The sequence below is a fragment of the Diabrotica virgifera genome, chromosome 4, assembly GCF_917563875.1.
Source record: "Diabrotica virgifera virgifera chromosome 4, PGI_DIABVI_V3a".
Taxonomy (NCBI): Eukaryota; Metazoa; Arthropoda; class Insecta; order Coleoptera; family Chrysomelidae; genus Diabrotica; species Diabrotica virgifera.
This window is the reverse complement of record NC_065446.1, coordinates 171,925,782-171,950,846: the sequence shown is the minus strand read 5'-3', so window position 1 is coordinate 171,950,846 and position 25,065 is coordinate 171,925,782. Positions and strand designations below refer to the sequence as shown.

General features: G+C 31.8%; 1 protein-coding gene across 2 annotated transcripts in view; it reads left to right on the top strand.

Moving 5' to 3' along the window:
- Positions 1–13,096, top strand: part of LOC126883233 (zinc finger protein 345-like) — a 65,777-nt gene extending 52,681 nt beyond the window's left edge. For both annotated transcript variants that reach the window (XM_050648513.1, XM_050648512.1), the window contains one exon: positions 11,688–13,096. In XM_050648513.1, coding sequence (XP_050504470.1) covers positions 11,688–13,069 — 1,382 coding nt within the window. In that variant the 3' untranslated portion in view covers positions 13,070–13,096. The remainder of the gene's footprint in view (positions 1–11,687) is intronic.
- Positions 13,097–25,065: the final 11,969 nt, after the last annotated feature.

The window sequence follows — 25,065 nt, the reverse complement described above, 5'->3', positions numbered from 1 at the left end:
GATAAGTAGCAGCTGTTTGCTGTTCAAGTGCCAAATCGAAAATCTGTGACTCGTGATTGGTCCAAATTTTCCCATAAGTCCTGCTGGAGAAACAAATCTCGCGTCCCAGCATTGTTCAAATGGGATAAATAAATAATTTGATTCGACGTGTTCTGTTAAAAAAAACATTATTTTCGAAGTGAAAACTTCTTTAGGGACGTTGTGCACTTTTTGGATGGGGGAAAAAGCATTGAATTCGCGACCGTCATCTATCATGCTATTAATTATGTGTATGTATATATAAATTGTGTAGAGGTATTTAAATTTAAAATAAGTAATACATATTTTGAGATGGGCTCAAAGGATTTATTTCGCGACCGTCATCTCTTCGGCGAAATAAATTTTGTACGTATATGTATATTATATGTATATAATATATAAATATTATAGAAGTATTTAAATTTAAAATAAATGTAAAACAAATTTTTGGATTGGGAAAAAGGATGTATTTCGCGACCGTCATCTCTTCGGCGAAATAAAGGGCCTAGCCGGATAAGATGGTGAAAAGTGCCCCCAGCTCGATTTAAATTCCATATAGGCCAATTTTTAGCACATATAGAGGAACTCACTTTCTGAAATTTTTAGCCCCCTAGGTGGTCACGTGACCCCCCTAGAGCCTAATTAGGCTTTTTATGTTTTTATTTTTTATCTCAGGCGTATCAAGAGCTAGCCAAAAACTTTATTAAAAAAAGTTGTAAGTTCCAAAAAGATCTATAAGAAAATTTTTTTTTAATTTTTTGGCGGGAAATTCGAATTTTTAGAACAATTTTAAACTTTTAAATGACTCTGAAAAAAAAACTAAGACACTCGTTTTTACGAAAATTAATTATAATGTGTATTTTTGCACAATCTTTCACCCTGAATTTTTTCAGACTTTTAAAATTGGTGAAACGTACCTTTAAAAATAAAAAACCGCATTTTTTCAGTTTATTTTTCGTATTTTGAAACAATTTTATACATATTTTTCAAAAAAGGTAACACTGTCACTAGAATAGGTAAAAAACTGAAAAATAATTGGGGTTTGCTTAATAAAAATTTTTTGTAAAGCCATCCATTTTCAAAATACAGGGCGTTGAAGAAAACAAAATTTTACACATTTTTACGATTTTGCTGAAACTACTGGCAACATTGTAATAAAACTTGGCGGGATTTAAGAGCTGGTTATTGTGCATATTTTGACATACAATTAATGATTTGATATTCATCATTGGCTCGCATAGGGGTAATGGTCTGAACTTTTTAAAGAATAAAGATAGTACGCCACTGACATATTTCAAATTAACAATCGTTTTTCAATTTCTCGTTCAATTTGTGACAAAAAATGCATCTTCTTATTTTTTCATACGACGCGCCATTTTTATTCAAAAAATAAAAGATCTTAACCCTTACAAAGTATTCGAACTTCTAGTAGTTTCTACATCTACATACATAATAAACTAATACATCCATTATCAAAATTAATTCGAATACTTTGGAAGCGTTAAGATATTTTATTTTTTGCAGCAAAACAGCGCGTCGTATGAAAAAATGAGAGATAGATTTTTATTGCAAATTGAACGAGGAATTCAAAAATGATTGTTAATTTGAAATATGTCAGTGGCGTACTATCTTTTTTTCTTTGAAAAGTTCAGACCATTACCCCTATGCGCGCCAATGATGAATATTAAATCCTTAGTTGTATGTCAAAACATGCACAATAACTACCTCTTAAAACCCGCCAAGTTTTATTACAATGTTGCCAGTCGTTTCGGCAAAATCGTAAAAAATATGTAAAATTTCGTTTTCTTCAACGCCCTGTATCTTGAAAATGGATGGCGTTACAAAAAATTTTTATGAAGCAAATCCCAATTATTTTTCAGTTTTTTACCTATTCTAGTGACGGTGTTAAGTTTTTTGAAAAATATGTATAAAATTGTATCAAAAAAACGAAAAAAAAAAACCGAAAAAATGCGGTTTTTTATTGTTAAAGGTACGTTTCACCAATTTTAAAAATCTGAAAAAATTCAGGGTGAAAGATTGTGCAAAAATACACATTATAATTAATTTTCGTAAAAACGAGTGTCTTAGTTTTTTTTTCAGATTTATTTAAAAGTTTAAAATTGTTCTAAAAATTCGAATTTCCCGCCAAAAAAATAAAAAAAAAATTTTTCATATAGATCTTTTTAAAACTTACAACTTTTTTAAATAAAGTTTTTGGCTAGCTCTTAATGCGGCTGAGATAAAAAATAAAAACATAAAAAGCCTAATTAGGCTCTAGGGGGGTCACGTGACCACCTAGGGGGCTAAAAATTTCAGAAAGTGAGTTCCTCTATATGTGCTAAAAAGTGGCCTATATGGAATTTAGATTGGGTTGGGGGCACTTTTCACCATCTTACCCGGCTAGGCCCTTTTGTACGTATATTTATTATGTGTATTCATAAATTGTGTAGAAGCATTTAAATTTAAAATAAATGTAAAACCTATTTTTGGATGGGGAAAAAGTATTTATTTCGCGACCGTCATTTCTTCGGCGAAATAAATTTTGTACGTATATTTATTATGTTTATGTATATATACATTGTGTAGAAGTATTTAAATTTAAAATAAATGTAAAATATATTTTAGGATGGGGAAAAAGCATTGATTTCGCGACTGTCATCGCGACCGTCATCGCTTCGACGAAATAAATTTTTGAAGTGAAAACTTCTTTAAGGGACGTTTTGCACTTTTTGGATGGGGAAAAAGTATTAAATTAGCGACCGTCATCGCTTCGGCGAGATAAATTTTGAAAGTGAAAACTTCTGGGACTTTGTGCACTTTTTGGATGGGGAAAAAGTATTAAATTAGCGACCATCATCGCTTCGACAGAATACATTTTTGAAGTGAAAACTTCGTCAGGGACGTTGTGCACTTTTTGGATGGGGAAAAAGTATTAAATTAGCGACCGTCATCGCTTCGGCGAAATAAATTGTTGAAGTGAAAACTTCTTTAGGGACGTTGTGCACTTTTAGGATGGGGAAAAAGTATTAAATTAGCGACTGTCATCGCTTGGACGAAATACATTTTTGAAGTGAAAACTTATTTAGGGACGTTGGAGCTATTACACAGGGAAAGCCCCTTGACACTTTAGTTTCTTATTTTTTTTTGTTGTTCTGGACAAACTAATCTGAATTAAATATTTTTTATTCTAAAAGTACATGACGCCTTTTTTGTAGTTTGACAATCAATTCTGTTTTTTTACAATGGCGATGTGACAGTAGTTATGACATGAACAGTGGCGTGTTCTATACATTTTAATAAATACTTAACATACCGGCCACCTTGAAAGGCACACCTTTCAAATAATAATTATGAAATTACACTGAACATAAGCAAAATAATAAATGAACAAACATAATCAAATGAAATTATTAAGAACTTAACATTTAAATTATTAGTAATAGAGTTCAAAAAAATAGTAAACACTTTGATATTGTTCATAATTATTATCATTGCACTGTGTCTATAGGAAGCGGACATATCGTACTAACTGCTCTTTTGGTAAGACCCTTTGAAGTGCGAATAGTAACCACTCTGGTTACACCATCTGTACCAGGATGAAGTGAATGAACACAACCCATCAACCAATTTAACGAGTGCTGTCCCTTATCCTTTATCAGGACTAAATCTCCAAGCTGAATGTTTGACATGTGTATTTTCCATTTTTGTCGACTCTGCAGTTCGGATATATATTCCAAAGACCAGCGTCGCCTAAAGTGCTGCCTGATCTGCTGGAGTCTTTGAAATTGATGAAGTTTTCCGGGATTTATGTCTGTAAGGTCAACTTCTGGAATTGATTCCATTGAGCGTCCAATCAAGAAGTGGGCAGGAGTGATTGGGGTAAAGTCGGAAGGATCAGCTGACATTGGAGTCAAAGGTCGAGAGTTTAATATACCCTCTATCTGAACAAGAACAGTGTTGAAATCCTCATAGGTAAGATGTGAATTTGAAATGACTCTTTTCAAATGAGATTTCATAGACTTAATACCCGATTCATAAATTCCTCCGAAATGAGGTGAATATACTGGTATAAATTGCCAATTTATTTGATTATTCGCACAAACATCTGATATATTTGATTGATTAATTTTAAGAAAGTTACCTAAATCCTTTAATTCATTATAAGATCCTATGAAATTTGTACCATTGTCAGATAAAATCTGAGCTGGTTTTCCACGTCTTGATATAAAACGTTTTAACGTAGATATAAAAGAGTGAGCAGTAAGATCGGCTACTAGTTCCAAGTGAATTGCTTTGGTAGAAAGACAAATAAATAAACTTACGTATGCTTTATAAAATGACGGATTACGGCCCTTTTTGGTTTTTAAGGTAAAGGGTCCAGCGTAATCAACACCCGTAACGGAAAATGGAAATGAAGGAGTAACACGAGCTTTGGGTAAGTTGCCGATTATCGGATAGACGTGTTTAGGATTGAAACGAAAGCAATGAATACATTCTCTTACTATTCTTTTTGCTGTGTTTCTGCCATTAATAGGCCAGAAATGTTCTCTAACAACTGCCAAAAGATGTTGAGCACCCGAATGAAATAATAGTTTATGCTTCAAACGAAATATCAGTATTGTTAAATGATTCTTAGCTGGTAACAAGATAGGATGTTTCTTATCAAATTCAAAACTAGAATTACATATTCTTCCACCAACTCCAATTATACCTTTGTCGTCAAGAAAAGGATTGAGAGAAAGAATTTTACTCTTGGGGGAAATTACTTTTCCTTTTGAAAGATCAGATAATTCAGTGGAAAATCCTTTACCTTGAGCTAACTTGATTAAAATATGTAGAAATTGATCTAACTCGTCAGCACAAAGGCGACCTGAGTTTCTTTGAGTTTTATCGCGTGTGGAACAATTATAAATCAAACGTAACCAATAAGCAACGAGTCTTTTTAGTTTAATAAGACAGGAGAAATTATTGAATGGAAACTTGAAGGAATTGAATAAAATTAAAGATTGAACTGAATTCTTCATTTCGGGAAGAGACATTTGGGGATCAGTACTAGATAGTTCCCATGACTCTTCAGGAAGAGACAAGAATTGTGGGCCATGCCACCAAAGATCACAAGTTTTAAGAAGGGAGGGGCTTATGCCGCGTGAAAGTAAATCAGCTGGATTTTGACTTGATGTAACAAGTCTCCAATTGTGAGCTGCTGTCATTGATTGGATCTCACTGACACGATTGGCAACAAATGTTTTGAGTAAATGAGATGACGTATTTATCCAACCAAGAACTATTGTAGAATCGGTCCAATAGTATGAGTTTCGAAATTGAAGTTTCAAAGAATTATTTACTTTATTAACAAGCTGAGCCAATATAAGGGCTGCGCATAGTTCTAGACGAGGTATGGAAACTCGTTTGAGGGGGAGCTACCTTTGATTTGACAACTAATAGGTTTACGGATATTTCACCTTGTTCATTGATACTACGAACATAGATACAAGAACCATATGCTAATTCACTAGCATCAGAAAACGCGTGCATTTCTAACACAACAGAATCCTTAAGCTTCACATGCCTAGGAATTTTTAGTTCATTTAAATGGAATAATTGATCGTAAAATGTTAACCACTGGGTATAAATATCTGGAGAAACAGATTGATCCCAATCAATTTTCTGTAACCATAATTGCTGCAAGAGAATTTTGGCTTTAATCACTGCTGGACTGACTAGTCCCAACGGATTAAATATTTGGGATATACTTGATAATATAGTACGTTTCGTAACCTTTGATATACGTAGAGAATTAACCTTGTAAGAAAGTGTGTCCGATTGAGAGCACCACTGAAGGCCTAAGGTTTTCGTATTTTCATTTGAGCCAAATGAAAATGGAATATCTAACGAAGATATAGAATCATGTAATTTATGAAGAATATTAGGATCGTTTGAAATCCATTTACGTAAAGAAAAACATTCTGATTTCAGAATGTGTATTATTTCTGAACACAACCGCAATAGATCGTCTGCCGATTCGGAACCCGTTAGAATGTCATCTACGTACATGTCATTAGAAATAATTTGAGAAGCTTCTGGAAATTCAGTTGCAAAATCTAATGAAAGCTGACGTATGCATCTAACAGCTAAGAAGCTGACCGAAGCAGTTCCATATGTAACCGTATTTAATTCGTAAGAATTTAAAGGTTGAGTTGGATCAGATCTCCAAATTATTTTCTGTAGGCATCTTTGAGAAGGTTTGATGAGAATTTGCCTATACATTTTTGCTATGTCTGCAGAAATGACATATGAATGCTGTCTGAAGCGTAATAAGATGGAAATGAGATCATCTTGTATGACTGGTCCTATCATCTGTAAATCATTAATAGAAATACCTGAAGATGATTGAAAAGAACCATTAAAAACAACTCTGTGTTGAGTAGTTAGACTTTCTTTAATAACTCTGTGATGAGGAAGATAAAATTCTATTTTATTTGAAATACGACTGGTTGGCTCACATTGCGTCATGTGTCCCATTGACAAGTACTCAGACATGAATTGAGTGTAGCTTTGCCTTAACTTGTCGTCTAATTGAAGCTTGCGTTCTAAAGTGTAAAAACGTTTAGTAGCAATTGTTTTAGAATCACCTAGTTTGGAAACAGAATCCTTGAGAGGCAACGATACACCAAATCTACCATCTGCTAGCCTTTGATAAGTATTTTGGAACTGTGATTCGCAATCCTTTTCTTCTTGAGACAGAGATTTGGAGCTGGAAGCATTGCATTCTTCTAGTTCCCTGAATTGATTACGATCAGAACACATTTCACCATGCAGTATATTGCACTGAGTAGTGGTAGAAGATGATTGAAGAATTGGACCTGGTATTATCCAACCAAACTTGGTTATGCCTACAATATTTGTAGATTGCTGTGCTGAAGAAGAATTATGATTAGAAGTAGAACTAGATTTATTAATTATTAGTTGGGCATTATTTCTTCTTCGGAAATTTGATCCAAAGATGCTTCGATTTCACGTTGAATATCTTCAAATCCGCGTATTAAAGGTTTTGCATTATTTAATCTAGCTTGCAACTCAGTAACAGATCCATCTGCTGTATTAAAGTTGTCTACGAATTTACTAAATATATTTAAGTTGATTTTGACAGAATTCCTATTTTTACGTAATTTATCAATAGCTTCTGACATTTTTGACGTTTTTGATTTTTTAGTTTTTGACATTAGCAATAAATGGATAATAAGATTTTAAAACACACTGTATAGAAATTAATAACCTTTATAGAAATGAATTAATTAATCTTAATGAATATAGAAATTATTAAGTTAATTTTATTACCGCTAGTTTATTTACTAATGTTTTAAAAAACAAAGAAAAATTGCAAATTCAGATCTCAAATATGACAATTATCAACACTTTTATTTATGATCAGATAAGAAAGCAATATTTTAGGTAAAAACTGACTCACAGATTTTGAAGTTCTCGATGAGCGACGAAAAATGAGTTTTTGAATCGTTTGTTTGTCCAAGTAACGATTTTTTGAATATGATGTTGGAACGACACTGAAATTCGTCCAAAAGTTACAAATCTTGAATATGATGCTGGAACGACGCTGAAATTCGTCCAAAATTTACCAATATTCCACTGGTATTGAGGCTAGAAGGACCATTAGTATGGAGCTATTACACAGGGAAAGCCCCTTGACACTTTAGTTTCTTATTTTTTTTGTTCTGGACAAACTAATCTGAATTAAATATTTTTTATTCTAAAAGTACATGACGCCTTTTTGTAGTTTGACAATCAATTCTGTTTTTTTTACAATGGCGATGTGACAGTAGTTATGACATGAACAGTGGCGTGTTCTATACATTTTAATAAATACTTAACATACGTTGTGCATGGGATGGGGAAAAATCATTGAGCTCGTAATTGATATACTATAAGAAGTTTTCACTTCTGTCGGCACTCCCACGAGTGCCCTAATTTTTTTTTAAACTAATCTACTTTTACAATAATTTGATTAATGTCGATCGAACACTAATAGTCGAGGAAATGAAGCATTTTGGCTCACAATTTTTTCGTCCAGCATGAATTTACTTGAAATTTTTACAGAAGGTAGGGAATAGTCCAAGGATCATTTTCTATATCATGCCGCTGTACGCTAAAACCTTGGGGGTGTTTGCCACCCCATCTCGGGGGTGGGAATTTTTCATTACATTTTAACCATGTAAACCGATGTAAAAAGTAATTCTAAGAAAAATATGTTTTTTACATTTTCTTTGTAAAACTAATATTTTTCAAGTTATTCGCGCCTGAAAGTAACAGTTTTTCGATGAAAAAATCGACTTTTTTAGAGGGTTTTTTGAGAATACCTGGAAAAATATGCATTTAATCAAAAAAACTGTAGATATCAAAATTGTATCTGTTAGTAACACAAACCAAATTCTTTTTCTGTAATATCTAAGACCAATACAAACTGAGATATGGCATGTTAAAAGTTAGCTTTTTTCGTCAAATGTATAATTTGAAATATTCAAAGTAAAATAACGGAAAAACTTTGCATTTTTTGAGGAAAACTTAAATAATCTTTTTTCAAGTATACAGTTAGGCCTTTCAAAAAATAATAATAAGAAGTTTCTAGCCTGAAAATTAAGCGACTTATGATCAAAAAAAGGTCGGTACCTGCTTTTCTCTATGAAAAAATCAGTAAAAACAACCCCCTAACTACCCTCCTAATTGAAAATTGGTCTTCATCTTTCTGTAATTCATTTTATATTTATATTATCAATACACCCAAGAAGTTTGACCTATATAAAAGACCTAATTTTAGAAAAATTGGAGTTTAAAGAAAAATTATTTTTTTGGAATTTCCCATTTTTCACCTTTTACTTCAAAATATCTCCGAAAATACTGGAGATACGAAAAAAATGATAGATTATTAAATCGTAACTTTTTTAACAACTAAAATTCTCTTGTGCATAGATTTTCATTACAGTGAACAGTTAGCGAGATATGGATGTTTAAAACCTCTATTTACGAGCAAACACCCTCTTATTCGAGCCCTTTAAACCCACTCTAATTAAAAACTAAGGGACCTTACGGAATTTAGTTTGAAAAGTCTTATAAATCTTAAAAAATCGTACAAAGTAATTTTTGAAAAAGCTTTTTATCGCCAAAAATGACGGAGATATGTTTATAAAACGATTTTTTTTTTCGAAAAATTCGGATAGTCCGCTTATGGATAATTTTCAATGTATGTATAATACCACAGACCTGGTTCGTATATTAGAAGATGACTAAAAAACCATTTGTATTTGTACATATTTGTAAATTCGTATTTTTGTGTAAATAAATGTTTTTGTAATTCTTTAATTCTACTATTTTTTCTGTATAGATCTATTAAAATATCTACCTATAAAAACTGTAATGGTATTAAGGGTGGTTTTTAAGGGTTGAAATATTATGATATATCCTAAAGTATAAAACAATAAATATTTTTAGCCAATCAAAACCAAATTTTACCCATATTAAAGTTTACAATGTTTTTATATAATTTTTGACAATAAGGGGTAGTTTACACCCCTAAAAATAATCAACGCCCTTAAGCATGATATAGAATATGAAATACAGGGTGAGATGATCCTAATCCCAAATTTTTATGTAAACCGATGCAAGCCGAAATTATTCTTTTAGGATAAGTAAATTTTTTATATATAGCTCTAACAAGGGTGGTTTTAAGGGTGTAAATATTATTATAGTATATCTTAAAGCATAAAACAATCATTATGTAACTAATAAGAACCAAATGTTGACAATATTAAAGTTTAAAATGTTATTTTATAATTTTTTACAATTAGGGGTAGTTTTCACCCTTAAAAAACCAAAAGCGTACAACGGCTCAATATAGAAAATGAACTAGAGGGTGTATTGAGCCTAATCCCAAATTTTTGTACAAATCGATGCTGGACGAAAAAATTGCGAGGTTTTGCCATTTTTTTCAGCTTCATTTCCTAGGCTATAAAGCCGAATCATAATAATTATTACAGTTACATGGTTAAAATAGCGTTTGAAAATAACAAGACGACTACCTGAGTTTACATGGGTATTTACACCCTTTGATAGAAAATGTCCTTTTTTTCTAGAATAGGGAAATGCTTCTTTAAGACGCGAAGAAATGGTGGTTGCACAATATGTAGTAAACAGTAAAATTCAGATGGAAGTGGCTACTTAACTGGATGCTTCCTTTTTGCGGTATTTTTAAAGTGACTAACGAAACGGAAAGCCGGGTGACACTACGTGTGAACAGCCGATGGAAAGTTTTCCTGTGGCCATTTCAAAGAGTGTCAAAAACGTATGTAATATGTTACTTTTTACACCACTATAGACTGGGACTTGGGACTTTTGACTTTTTTAAAACTAAATTGATGTTGCTCTGAAAATACAAAGTTTATTAATTTTACAATATTTACAAACTTTAAATTATACGACCTGGAAATACAAAGAAACAACAATTTAAACTAATTATTCTACGTTAATAAATTCTTAATTGTTTATGATATTAAGTAATTTTAAGAAAGTTTATTTATGCCATTTTGTCACTCCACTTGGTGTCTCAGCTACTTGCCTCATATTTAAATTAAAGAAAGTCTCGACAGCAGATATTGTTTGTCGGGATTTCTCTTTACACGTATATAGCAATTTCCAGGCTCCCGGACATCTGTTTGAATTTAGGTCTCAAACAAATAGGAATTTTTCCACCTACCTCTACCGAAAGTATACTTTTCCTGACCTGATTGTAGGGAGAAAAGTCGTACTTTTACTCCCTAGGGAGAAAAAGTAAAAGTGATGTCATGGTATGTCATTGATGAAATAAATTATTGACGCCCTATACAATATTCTATTATCTATTACGTAAGTATCTATACATTTTAACGTTTATTTATAGAGCACCCTGTATTTTGCAGAATGGTAAAAACAGTAAATTGTTATTTTGATTTAACAATGTTTACATTAATAATTTGACTTATATTTGACAGTTGGCAGTTATACTGTACCTACTTGTTAGTTTTAGTGCTCTAATAAATTTTGTCAGTTAGTTACACGGTTCTTAGACATTACTAAATAGTATGTCTAAGAACCGTGAGTTAGTTACATAAATAAATTATTTAAAAATAAAAAAATTACTTGTTATTTGAGGAAGGTGGAAAAATCATATGTATAACATGGGAGTAAAGTGCCTTTTCCTCCCTCGAATGGTTACTTCATTCTCGGGAGGAAAAGTAGCAGTTCCCTCCCTTGTTATACAAATAGCTTTACATGTACATGCGTAGAAAGGGGATTTTACAGTACTGGCTTTATAAAATTCGTAATGGTTGCAATTTTAAAATTATAAGAATTTAGAATGAACTTTTAAAGGGTTAATAGAATGGGTCATGTATTGATTTATTAGTTAATATTTTTTTGGAAATATTTACCGCTGGAACCTTTACATACTAATAAATTGCTATGTTGTGGATTTATACCAAGTTCTGAACTATTTACGAGATTTACAATTCCTTCGAGTATATCATCTACATTGCTAAATAAAATAAACCTCACAATAGGCACTAAGATTTGAAAATTTTGTGATCTGTATTTTATGCATTTATATATTTTTGTTTTAATTTTAGACTTTCCCCAAGAGGACACTCTGGAAATTATAAAAACAATAGAAGTACATTCATCTAATAAAGAACAACATACTAGTCATACTCCAAAAGAAGAAACATTCAAATATGAAATTTGTAGTAAGCAGTTTGGAAGAAAACATGATTTAAATCTACACATGACAATTCATAATAGGGAAAAACCTTATAAGTGCGACATTTGTTTTAAGCGATTTTCTCGTGCAGATAATTTAAAACAACATATGACAATACATACCGGAGAAAAAGCTTATAAGTGTGAAATTTGTTTTAAACCCTTTAGCGCATCACACCATTTGAAAAATCATATAAGAACGCACACTGGAGAAAAGCCTTACAAGTGTGAAATTTGTTTTAAGCAATTTAATCAAGCAGGCAGTTTGAAAACACATTTGAGAGTACACACTGGAGAAAAAATTGACAAAGAAAAAACATTCAAATGTGAAATTTGTGGTAAGCAGTTTGGAAGAAAACATGATTTAAATCTACACATGAGAATTCATACAGGAGAAAAACGTTACAAGTGCGACATTTGTTTGAAGCGATTTTTTCAAAAAAAGCATTTGATAATACATTCGAGAGTACACACTGGAGAACAGCCTTACAAGTGTGAAATTTGTTTTAAGCAGTTCAAAGCAGCACAAAATTTGCAATATCATATAAGAATGCACACTGGAGAAAAGCCTTACAAGTGTGAAATCTGTCTTAAGCAATTTAGTCGACAGGTATGTTTGAAAAAACATTCCAGAATACACACTGGGGAAAAACTTTACAAGTGTGAAATGTGCTTTAAGGAGTTTTCTTGCGTAGAAAATATAAAACAACATATGACAATACACACCGGAGAAGAAACTTCCAAGAAGTGTGAAATTTGTTTTAAGCAGTTTTCAGCAAAAGCTTTAAAACAACATGTAAGAACGCACACTGAAGAAAAACTTTACAAGTGTGAAATTTGTTTTAAGCAGTTTAGCCAAGCACGTCATTTGAAACAACATTTGAGAGTGCACACTGGAGAACATACTTACAACTGCGAAATTTGTGTTACGCCATTTAGTACTTCAGGAAGTTTAAAAATTCATTTAAGACGACACACTGGAGAAATGCCCCACGAATGTCAAATTTGTTTAAAGAGGTTTATTACAATAGGGGAACTGAAAATACATTTGAGAACACATACAGGGGAAAAGCCGTACAAGTGTGATATTTGTTTTAAGCCATTTAGCACAGCACAAACTTTAAAACAGCATATAACAACGCACACGGGAGAAAAACCTTACAAGTGTGAAATTTGTTTTAAACAATTTAGTCAAAGCGGAAGTTTGAAAATGCATTTGACAATACACACTAGAAAAGACGCAAACGTGTGAAATTTGTTTTAAGCAGTTTATTTCGGCCACTAGCAATGGCGTGCGGTCCATGGAAGCAAGTGAAGCATTGCTTCCCTAGGTTTCCATCCCAGGCAACCAAATATCGTTTACAAAACGTTGAAAAAACGTCATAATTATCACCAAACGACGTCAGTTTATCACGTTTTTTCGACGTCGAAAATCACGTGAATATGTCCCACCATAATTCACGTCATTTTTATCACGTTTTAAATACGTGATGTGAAAAACGTAGTTTTTACGTCGATTGGTCCCACCATAATTCACGTAAGTTTTATCACATTTTAAATACGTGATATGAAAAACGTAGTTTTCTTAGAAGCAATCTTAGCAATTAGCAATTTTCTGTCATGGGTCCATATAATATTAATTTATCTACATCATACGTCTTTGGTTTGTATCATTTTGTTATATACCAATAACTTATGACGTAGATATATTAATATTATGTGACACATGACAGAAGCTCGAAACAAATGACTGTGAATGAAAGGCCCTATAACAGACGCCCTATGGTTTGTGTCAAACATGTTATGTTTTTTCCATACTAGAGGTCCAGTCATAGGGCTTTTCATCGATTGTCACTTGTTTCGAGCTTCTGTCATACCTTGTATAATCTGTGTATGATATTAATTTACACGGATTATACGAGATATGAAGGGAGCTCGAAACAAATGACTGTGAATGAAAAGCCCTATTGGACCGACCTAAAGTCAATTTTTACTTCGAGCCCCAAAGTTGCTTATTGTTAGAATGTTTATAAGTAATATATTGCTAAATAAAAGTTTCAAAAAAAATTACTCATACTTTAAACAATACAAATACACAGGCATATCTGTATTACTGTTATACGTTGATAGTAATTAACACAATAAATACACACTTAAACGACTAATACATAAATACTCATGATGAAGAAGTACATTATAATGAATAACCATTTTCATATCGCTGCAACACGAAGCCAAAGCCGTCTTATATTTCAGTTCATTTAGAGAGAGAGCAACAAGCACTCTGACCGAACAGTTTCAAAACTCATTAGTTTTTCATCAGAGAATGCATAGCTGTAACATCTGTACATGCATTGGGTTCTTCTTCTGTCTTGCTGTGGGCATACTCAGCTATAAATAATATTGCTACAATATGGCTGCAGGCTTCACCATTACCCGCCATACACATACAATGTGCATTTGCTATGCCATCAGAACTGGCTATCACCCAAGCATCTAGTGGTTTAGCATTAGCTTTTTGGGGTACCTAAAAAATATTTTATCTTTGTGGGAATGCTTCAACTACAAAAATTTATTTTTATTAGAGTATTTGCGTTTTTTACAATGATTGAGAATATTTTATTTAAAATCAAACATTCATATAATATAATTTTAGAACAAACAATCATGACTTATTCTCTGTTCTATCATAGCAATTACATGTCGTCGACCTAATCTGTAAACTGCGTATCTCCATTTATCCAAATTTTACAGAAGACACAAAAAACTATTTCTCTAAATATGACTAATGTGAATACTACTACATTTTAAAAGATAGGATGCTAAAATGGAATATTTTATAGATACACATGTCACTAACATTTGTATATTGTTTAATGAGTATTTAATATTACCACCAACTTTTTCTTGAAAATATCACTTTCTAAACAGTGAGGTCAGTCGTGTGGTATGACAAACTGGGGAGTTGTATATTTTTCGTACTAAATTTGCCACAAGGGAGATACGGTGTACACGAAGATGTCACTATTTACTCATCTGGTAAAAATATGCATGTGCATCCTTTTTGAAACGAGAAGTAGGCACTTTTTCATACACATGGCAGTAATAACTCATTTTCAAAGAATTATAGAGAATTATGGAGTTTCACAGTTTACGAATTAGGACGACAATGTGTCTGGTTTCATACAGATATATAAACGTAAATAAATCTAGTATTTAAAACCAATTTATCCAAAAGACACTAATACTGTTATCCATATATTTCTTAATGGTAAATAAATAAAATAAAGGCATACCTTTCCAACAATAATATCGAAATCATTAACAATTTTTACTCCAACTTTCAAAACAAATCCAGTTGTGAAGGCTTTTATGTGCCTGAAGGCTTGTGTATGCTTTCATCTGCTACTTAGATTAGTAACAGTGAGACAGGAGACTCCACCAGATATGTATAAATATCTATAATAGTAATTGGTGGAATGCACTTTACTGTATGTAATCCAATTCTGATGACTGAATCGTATTTTATTATGGATCTAAATCCCCAATTATTTTCAGCTTCAATGAATATCTAAAACAATAAAAGAAATAATGTTATTGCTTGCAAAATTCATCATTATTGATGAATATCAGGGGAAAATGAACAGTAAATAAAAATTGTTTCGCCTAACTTTATCCAACATCTGGAGTTTCCAATAATAATTTCCTTAAATAATCACTTTGCATTGTGGCAAGTTTATAAAGTTCACAAATGGCAAACAAAAGTTTTAAAAAATGCACAAAAAAACAGCCAACAAAATCCAAATGAATCGAAAATAGGCAAAATATGACGATAAACAATGAAACGACGAAACAAACATGAAACATAACCTTTGTTTTGTAACTTTTAAGCTCCTCCCAATTTCGTGACGTCAGACTTGGCTGTCTGAAATGAAAACGTTTTTTAAACGTATTTTAACGTCATTAATTTTACGTATTTTAAATCACCTACAAAAGACGCCTATATGACGTAATGTTCGACCACGTGTGTATATTCAACCAAAAACTGACGTTTCCTCGTCTTTATATGACGTCTCTTGGTTGCCTGGGAGGTAATACCGTACCAACTTTGTAACTGAGATTATTAAAAAAATGTACAAATACGTAAGCAGGATTTAAGGTTGCATAGACAAAATAATTATATAGTAGGAGCAGCAAGCAACCAGAAAAGACAAACGTATTTTACTCTATTTTTGTCATACAGTAAATAACAAAGGGATGAAATACTCGTAGCAGCGCTGCATGCTGCTTCTAGCTTTCCTTGTAATACGTGGGCCGGCGGACTCATGATCGTTTTTTGCGGTGGTACTCGGAGTTACGTCGGCATAATAATCTGATTTCAAATTTGCTTCTCCCCAGCCTATGTAAAAAGCACCGGGGTTACACGCTGAGTAGCGAGGTTAAATTTCGGGCATATCTATCCTATATAAGCAATTCTGTCCATTGCATACATAAAGATATTTTAGTGAATTTAAATGGAATTTACTAGCACTTGACGATGGTGGGTTCGTCGACTGACTTTTACTCTGGGCTAATTAGCAAAATTCATGGAAAAGTTATTTACCAGCAATTTTATTGCTGGAATCGAGTTATAAGATCCTGTATATTAATAATATAGGTATGCAAAGTCCGCAGATAGTGTGCTACTTTTTTTATAAACAAAATGGCGCCGACAAATCGTATTTTTTTCAATTATTGCTCTATAACTCCGAAGATTTTAACTTTACAACAAAAACACCCAAATAAAAATTCACCGCAATTAAATTCTGCATAGAGATAGGTTTTTCACGATTTGTCTGACGAAAATTTTCCTCCGAAAATGCGGGTTTTCCTAACAAAAACTCTAATTTTCAAATAAAGTTTTCGGTAAGTAATTATTAATCAATAATTAAATAACTTAGTGACATCAAAGCTTTCTTGGTATAGATTGTAATTCCAGAAGCTGGTGAAAATTAAACGAATATTTTAGCAACAATTCAATTGTTAATTAACAATTTACGATCGCAATAATAACCAAAATAATCATGATACGCTGATCAAACTTATAAAGATTATAAAGATGAGATGCTTATTTAATATTTTATCGACAAAATATAAATTTTTCTTTTTTTTTGCATAATCTTTAAATTTTGAAAAAAAATAGTTATAATACGCTGGTCTAATTAGTAAAGTACAAAGAAAGGTTATTTACCAGCAATTTTATTGCTGGAATCGAATTATAAGATCCTATGTATTATTAATATAGGTATGCAAAGTCCGCAGATAGTGTGCTACTTTTTTTATAAACAAAATGGCGCCGACAAATCGTATTTTTTTCAATTATTGCTCTATAACTCCGAAGATTTTAACTTTACACCAAAAACACTCAAATAAAAATCCACCCCAATTTAATTCTACATAGAAGCATGTTTTTTCCGATTTGCTCCGACGAAAATTTTCCTCGGAAAATGTGGGTTTTCCCAACAAAATCTCGAATTTTCAAATAAATTTTTTGGGCCAGCAATTATTTATTAATAATTATATAGCTTGGTGAAATAAAAGCTTTCTTGGTGTAGATTATAAATTCAGAAGCCGGTGAAAATGAAACGAATATTTTAGCAACAATTCAATTGTTAATTAACAATTTACAGTCGCAATAACAACCAAAATAATCATGAGACATTGATCAAACTTAGAAAGATTATAAAGGTGTGATGCCTATTTAATATTTTGTTGACAAAATATAAATTTTTCATTTTTTTGCATAATCTTTAAATATTTAAAAAAAAAATTGTGATAAAAAATTAACATTTCTCAGAAATTGTTTATTATATTCTAATTTTATAAAATACTTAAAATGCGTATTTCATAGGTCTTGAAAATGAATGCTTTAAAAAATTTTTCCAACCATTTGCAAAAAAGTTATGAAACAGCAAAGTAAATATACGATTTCTCCGTTATTTATAATTTGTTTTAATTGTTTAAAAGCTTAAAAGTGAGTCTATGGTACAATCTAATTACTCACCAAGTATGTAAAAAATTAGTGCAATGGTTATATTTTAATCAAAGATTAAAAATACTTTTTTTTGTAATTTTTAGCGCAAAAGTAGGCCTGATACAGAGTCGGAGCTAAAATGTTAACTCGAAGCGACTGACACGCAGCATATATTATTTATAAAAGTGTACGTCTCGCGCGGCCGGTCGTCGCTCTGAGTGAAAATTTTAGCTACATTACTGTATTATTCTACTTTCGCGCGTGTAAATTGCAAAAAAATATATTTATAATCTTTAATTAAAATAGAACCATTAAACTGCTTGTACTTTAAACTCACTTCTACGCTTTGAAAGAATTAAAAAAAATTATAAATACCCTAGTAATCGTATGTTTACTTTGCTGTTTCATAACTTTTTTGCAAATGGTTGCAAAAAAGTTTTAAAGCATTCATTTTCAAGAAATTTGAAATGCGCATTTTAGCCATTTTTTAAAATTACAATATAATAAAAACTTTCTGAGAAACGTTAATTTGTTTATAACTATTTTTTTAAACATTTAAAGATTATGCAAAAAAACAAAAAAATTATATTTTGTCGACAAAATGTTAAATAGGCATCTCATCTTTATAAGATTTCAAAGTTTGGTCGGTGTATCATAATTATTTTGGTTATTATTGCGACTGTAAATTATTAATTAACAATTGAATTGTTGCTAAAATATTCGTTTAATTTTTATCAGCTTCTGGAACTATGATCTAAACCAAGAAGGCTTTTAAGTCACCAAATTATTTAATTATTGGTAAATAATTACTTATTTAAAACTTTATTTGAAAATTAAAGATTTTGTAAAGAAAACCCGCATTTTCCGAGGAAAATTTTCATCGGAGCAGATCGGGAAAAACACGTCTCTATGCAGAATTTAATCACGGTGAATTTTTATTTGAGTGTTTTTGTTGTAAAATTAAAATCTTCGGAGTTATAGAGCAATAATTGAAAAAATCACGATTTTCGGGCGCCATTTTGTTTATAAAAAAAGTAGCACACTATCTGAGGACTTTGCATACCTATATTATTAATATATAGGATCTTATTATTCGATTCCAGCAATAAAATTGCTGGTAAATAACTTTTCCCAAAAATGGCCTATTCTCCGATAATCAGCCCAGACTATTTGTGGAATTATGAAGATTGATTTTATTGTATTTATTTATATAAATATTAAATATTTATATAAGTATATAAATATTAGTGTTTTGGAGTATGGTGAAACTGGGATACAGAAGGCATAATAGCATAATTTCTTGTCGGAAATAAATTGGCAGTCACTAAAGACTTTAAATATTGAGGACGCTGTGTCTAAATTTTACGATATTATCAATCATGCAATAAATTCTTATGTTCCTCAAAAAGTATGTAAGACAAGTACATTTCCAGTTTGGTTTAGCCCGGAGTTAAAACGATTAATAATAGAAAAGAAAAAATATCATAAAAGGTATAAGATGTTCAACAATAGTAGACTAAGTAAAGATCATTATAATTTATATGTTAGAGATTCTGAATTTAGAGTTAATAGTGACTCACACACTTTTTGGAAATATATAAACAGTCGCAGGAAAAATTATGATGTACCTTGCCATTTATATTTAGGAAATGATCAAAGTAGTTCTGGGGAGGAAGCTGTGAATTTATTCGTCAATTTTTTTTCTACAGTGTTCACTGACCACAATACTACCCCCCACAATATCAATTTGAAAATGCTGGTAACATGAGTTCATGCTCTTTTAACATTAATACTATTTTTGAGAGTATTCACAATTTGTCTCCTAAACTAAATTTTGGCCCTGATGGCATTCCTAACTATATTAAAACAATGTGTTTGTACTATATCTAAGCCATTGTATATGTTACAGTTCAAGTTGATTCTCAGTTAGAGTTGACTCCAACTAGTTGGAGTCAACTCCAACTGAAACGAGCAGTAAAAGTTGATTTTAAAAATTTAAATCAACTTTTACTAGTTGGAGTTGACTCTTCCTGGATCGATTCAGTAAATGTTGATTATACGAGAATCTCAAGTGCATTTTTGATGAGTGTGCGTTTCTTTGTTTTGACCGTTTCAACTACTTATTATATAGTCTGTAACGTCGCCCCCGTTAGGTAAATTATTCTGATTCGATTTTTTGCACAAACTTACTCAAAGAAATACATCCGTATAACAATATTTATAATAAATACACAGGGTGTCACGCGGTACCCCGGTCGAAAAATTGTTTAACCAATTTCAGTAAAGTCAGTCAGTAAAGTGACTCTTTATCGAACGAGTCTGATATTACGAGCAGAGGAACAGACGCGTTCGATAAAGAGTATTGAGGTGGTGTGTACAAAATTGTATCGTCAATCATAAAAAACACTTACTTACAACTTTGAGGAAATTTTTTTAATTTTAGACGAAATAAAAAATTCGTATGACAGTAATGACAGATGACTTTTGCATGATGGTCGGTATTGATGTTTAATCGATAGTTATCAATATTGTATACCTACCTAATTACTAAATCTGTAAAGTTTTGATTTGATTTATTTTGTATGAATATAATTGCGAAACACTACAGAATTTTACTTTTTGACATAAATAATTTTATTAATAATAAGATAAATTTTATACAATATTTTTAATAATTAAAGTAAATAAATTTTAATTTTACTCAAATAAATAATCGATTGCTGCCATTGACCACTTACATTCAATATCGGTTAATTTGATTAATTATCGCGGCAGGTAAAGTAACATTCTTCTTTCAATACAACAAAGTGTTACTTTACTGCCGAAAATGAGGGCAAATGAGTACAATAATGAATAATTTTAGTGACGTTTGGCGATAAACAATGATTTTAAATAAATTCGCAAAAATACACACACCGTCAAAATTAGCCGAACACCTTAAAAATGGGACATGTTTGATGCATCGAGTTTCCTAAACCACTGATCCGATTTGAGTGATTCTTTTAGTATATTATAGCCTTATTATTTAAGAATATCGTTGTAATAATATTGTTGCTAGACAGGTAAATATCATTTTATACCGAGTGTACAAATCATACTGTGTTTTTTTCTTAAAGTTTGGAACACCCTGTGGAATATTCTAGCACATGTAAAATATTAAAATTAATACTCGATTGTAGATTTAGACTTTCTTAACATTTTTCTTGTTGATTCATTTACTTACGTGAGATAATAAAAAAGTTATGTGCGTTAACAACTATCCATGTTTTTCATCAATAAATCCTCATAATAGGGGAGGAAAGTATACTAAATTTGCAGTTACTCGAGCTTTATGGGAACCTATTGGATTGTGAAGAGTATGTGCTAAAATCAGAAAAAGGTTAAGTTAAATTTTCCATAAAGTGGGGGACTTTTCATTTTTTAATTTAATTTTCCATTTGAAACAATCATTTTTCTCCGATTATAGCGCTATCTATCCATAATTAGAAAAAATGTGTCGAATAAAAGTTGCTTATTTTTACGTAAAGAATCCAAATCTGCAATAAAAATTGGGGGCTCCTATTTAGGATTTAAAATTAAATCCCCCACCCCACCTCCGTGGAGGTTCGTGACACCCCACGGAGAGGGGAGGGGGTAAATTAAAAATTTTAAATACGAACCCTGCGATATTTCGCGAAATGAACATCAGATCGTAAAACTGCAAAATACACCTATTCAATATTTTTCAAAAATCTACCGAATGGCACCAAACACGACCCCGACGGAGGTGGGTGGGCTGGGGGATTACTTTAAAATCTTAAATAGGAGACATCTTTACAAACTGCAAATTTAACATACTTTCTTCCCCTACTATGAGGATTTATTGATAAAAAACATGGCTAGTTGTTAAAGCACATAACTTTTTTTATTTTCCAACATAAGCAAATGAATCAAAAAAGAGAATGTTAAGAAAGCCTAAATCTACAATCGAGTTTTAATTTTAAAATATTATATATACTAGAATATTCCACAGGGTATTCCGAACTTTAAGAAAAAAACACAGTATGATTGTAACACCTGGTATAAAATGACATGTACCTGTCTAGCAACAATATTATTACACCGATATTCTTAACTAATAAGGCTATAACTTACTAAAAGAATCACTCAAATCGGACAACAGGTTTAGGAAATTCGAGACATCAAACATGTCCCATTTTTAAGGTGTTCGGCTAATTTTGCCGGTGTGTGTAACTTTTTCACTTCGTACAAAATTTTTTTTAGATCCTTTGGGCCTTTTTTTTTTCTCTAAAATTGACTGTTGTCGAGTTATTAGCGACTTAAAATTTGAAAAACGCCAAAATAACCATTTTCAAGGTTTAATAACTTGGTTAAAGATAATTATTGTGAAAGTCGAGCGAGCGGCCGTGGAGTAACGGCATAATCGCTGGCCTCATACGCCAGTGCACGGGGGTTCGAGCCCTGCTAAAGACAAACCATTTTCATTTCCAATAATGACACGAGCCGTCTCACCGTGCCTCGGAGACCACGTTAAGCCGTCGGTCCCCCTGGGCTAGTTACATCGACACTAGTTACTTGAAACAGGGTTAAAGATGTAATTGGTGTCGGAACTGTCCGAAAGGCAAAAATGTCATACGATATTATATATTATGAAAGTCAGAAACTAAAAAAATCAAAGATTAATGCTACCTCTATAAGATCCTGAAGAAATTTTTGTCATTATTTCATTAATAAGATATTATTTTTAATTATCAACAATGAGCGCTAACCGTGTATTGAGGCGGCCGTCACTGTGAGTGCGAGTGAGATTCACCATTGGACGGCTGGAATGGTGCATCTCTTTAGCACTCACCATTGACGGCCGCCTAATACGCACTTAGCGCTCATTGTTAATAATTAAAGATAAAGCTTAGTAATAAAATAGTGACAAACATTTCTGCTGGATCTGGTAGAGGGGGCTATAAACTTTGATTTGGTCACTTTCTGACTTTCATAATAATGGATTTTAACAGAGTTATTAAGCCTTGAAAATGGCTATTTTCGTATTTTTCTAATTTTAAATCGCGTATAACTCGACAACAATCAATTTTAGAGAAAAATCACAAAATACTTTTTTTCTACGAGCGTGCAAAAATGTCTACTTTCGCGAACGCGTTTTAGTTTAGAAAGTTTTACTTTTCTGCACGCGTGTTACTTTTCCGCACGAGTTTTACTTTTCCGCACGCGTTTTACTTTTCCGCACGCGTGTTAATTTAGATATGTTAATATGGCCTTAAAGTAATTATAATATATACAATAAACTAATATTTAGATATTATTTACTAATTTATTTCAAATATATCTTATTGTGTTCATGTTTTAATGAAATTAACGCGAGAATTCGATGAAATAAAATAATTTTGACATAATATTCGAAAGTCAAATCAGTAGACAATAACAGTGATTTTGAATCGTCGTCATGGAAACCAAGATCGTCGTCATGCTAACCAATTATGCTGAAAGTTTGGTTTTGACAACCTTGTCAAAGAATTAATTTGTGTATGTATTTTCATATTAATTAAATTAATTGATTAAGATTTGGTCATTTTTTAAAGACTCGTAGAAAAAATATTGTTCCTAACGCTTGCAGAAAGTCTCTTTTCCGCACTCGACTGCTTGCCAAACTCCCGCTTCGCGTCGTTCGGCAAACTGCAGACGCGTGCGGAAAAGTATGACTTTCTGCACTTGTTAGGAAAATAACTATTTTTGTTCAGAATAACCCAAATGATCTAAAAAAAATTGTTCGAAGTGAAAAAATTATTTTTGTGAATTTGTCTAAAAAAATTGTTTAAACAATTTATCGATCTACTGCCTGGCACCCAGTAGATTTGTTATAAGGACCTCTTTTTGAGTAATTTTGTGCAAAAATTCGAATCGGAGTAGTTTACCTAACGGGGGCGACGATAGAGCCTAGACTAATTTGAACATATTCAGTAACATTTAATTTCTAGAATCGGCTGTTTGTGTGAATCAGAATCAACTTTTACTAAATGGCATTGGGAAGAGTATACTTTTCCTAGTTGGAGTCTACTTTTACTAGTAAATGTTGAATATAAATCTTCATTTTATATTTATAATCAACTTTTACTGAAACCAGCCGTTAGAGTTGACTCCAACTAGTTGGAGTCAACTCCAACTGGATAATCAACTTGAACTGTAACATATATACTCTTCAAAAAATCTTTGCAAGAAGGGGTTTTCCCTGATTGCTGGAAACGTAATAGCTTCGTAAAACCCATATTTAAATCTGGTTCAAAGTCAAATGTTGAAAACTACAGAGCAGTTTGTACTTTATCAGCAATTCCAAAATTATTAGATTATTTAGTTACTAAGCAGCTTACTTGTGAATTCAGTAGTATTCTGGTGAATGAACAACACGGTTTTGTACAAGGTAAATCTACAGTAACTAATTTACTTCTTTATCAGAATGACATTGTTATTGCTTTGGAAAACAAGTTACAAGTAGATTCCATCGATACTGACTTTTCTAAAGCGTTCGATAAGGTCAATCATAATATCTTACTTGCAAAACTTACAGCATATGGTATTTCTGGAAGTCTCTTTGATTGGATTCAAAGTTACCTGAATAATCGAAGTTTAAGTGTAAAGTTTAAGTTTACAGCTACATCTGCAATATCTTACTTGCAAAACTTACAGCATATGGTATTTCTGGAAGTCTCTTTGATTGGATGCAAAGTTACCTGAATAATCGAAGTTTAAGTGTAAAGTTTAAGTTTACAGCTACATCTGGAGTACCGCAAGGTTCCCACTGTGCCCCCCTTCTATTTAATTTGTTCTTGAATGATGTTCACTCTATTTTTAAGGAAGTTAACTTTTTAATGTTCGCTGATGATGTTAAAATATATAAGACTGTCAATAATGAGGATAACATTTTTCAGCTTCAGTCACAAGTAAATGATTTTTATGAGTGGTGTGGTAGAAATGATATGGAACTTAATATTAATAAATGCTTTTTAATAACTTTTGCTAGATCCCATTCGCCTATTCACCATCAATATTTTATTAATAATACTCCTGTCACACGTGTGAACGAAATTGGGGATTTAGGTATAATATTTGATTGTAAATTAACATTTTACTCTCACATTGACCATATTGTTTCGAAGGCATTTCAGATGTTGGGTTTTGTATTACGTTCATCAACAGATTTGTCAATTTACACAATAAAAATCTTA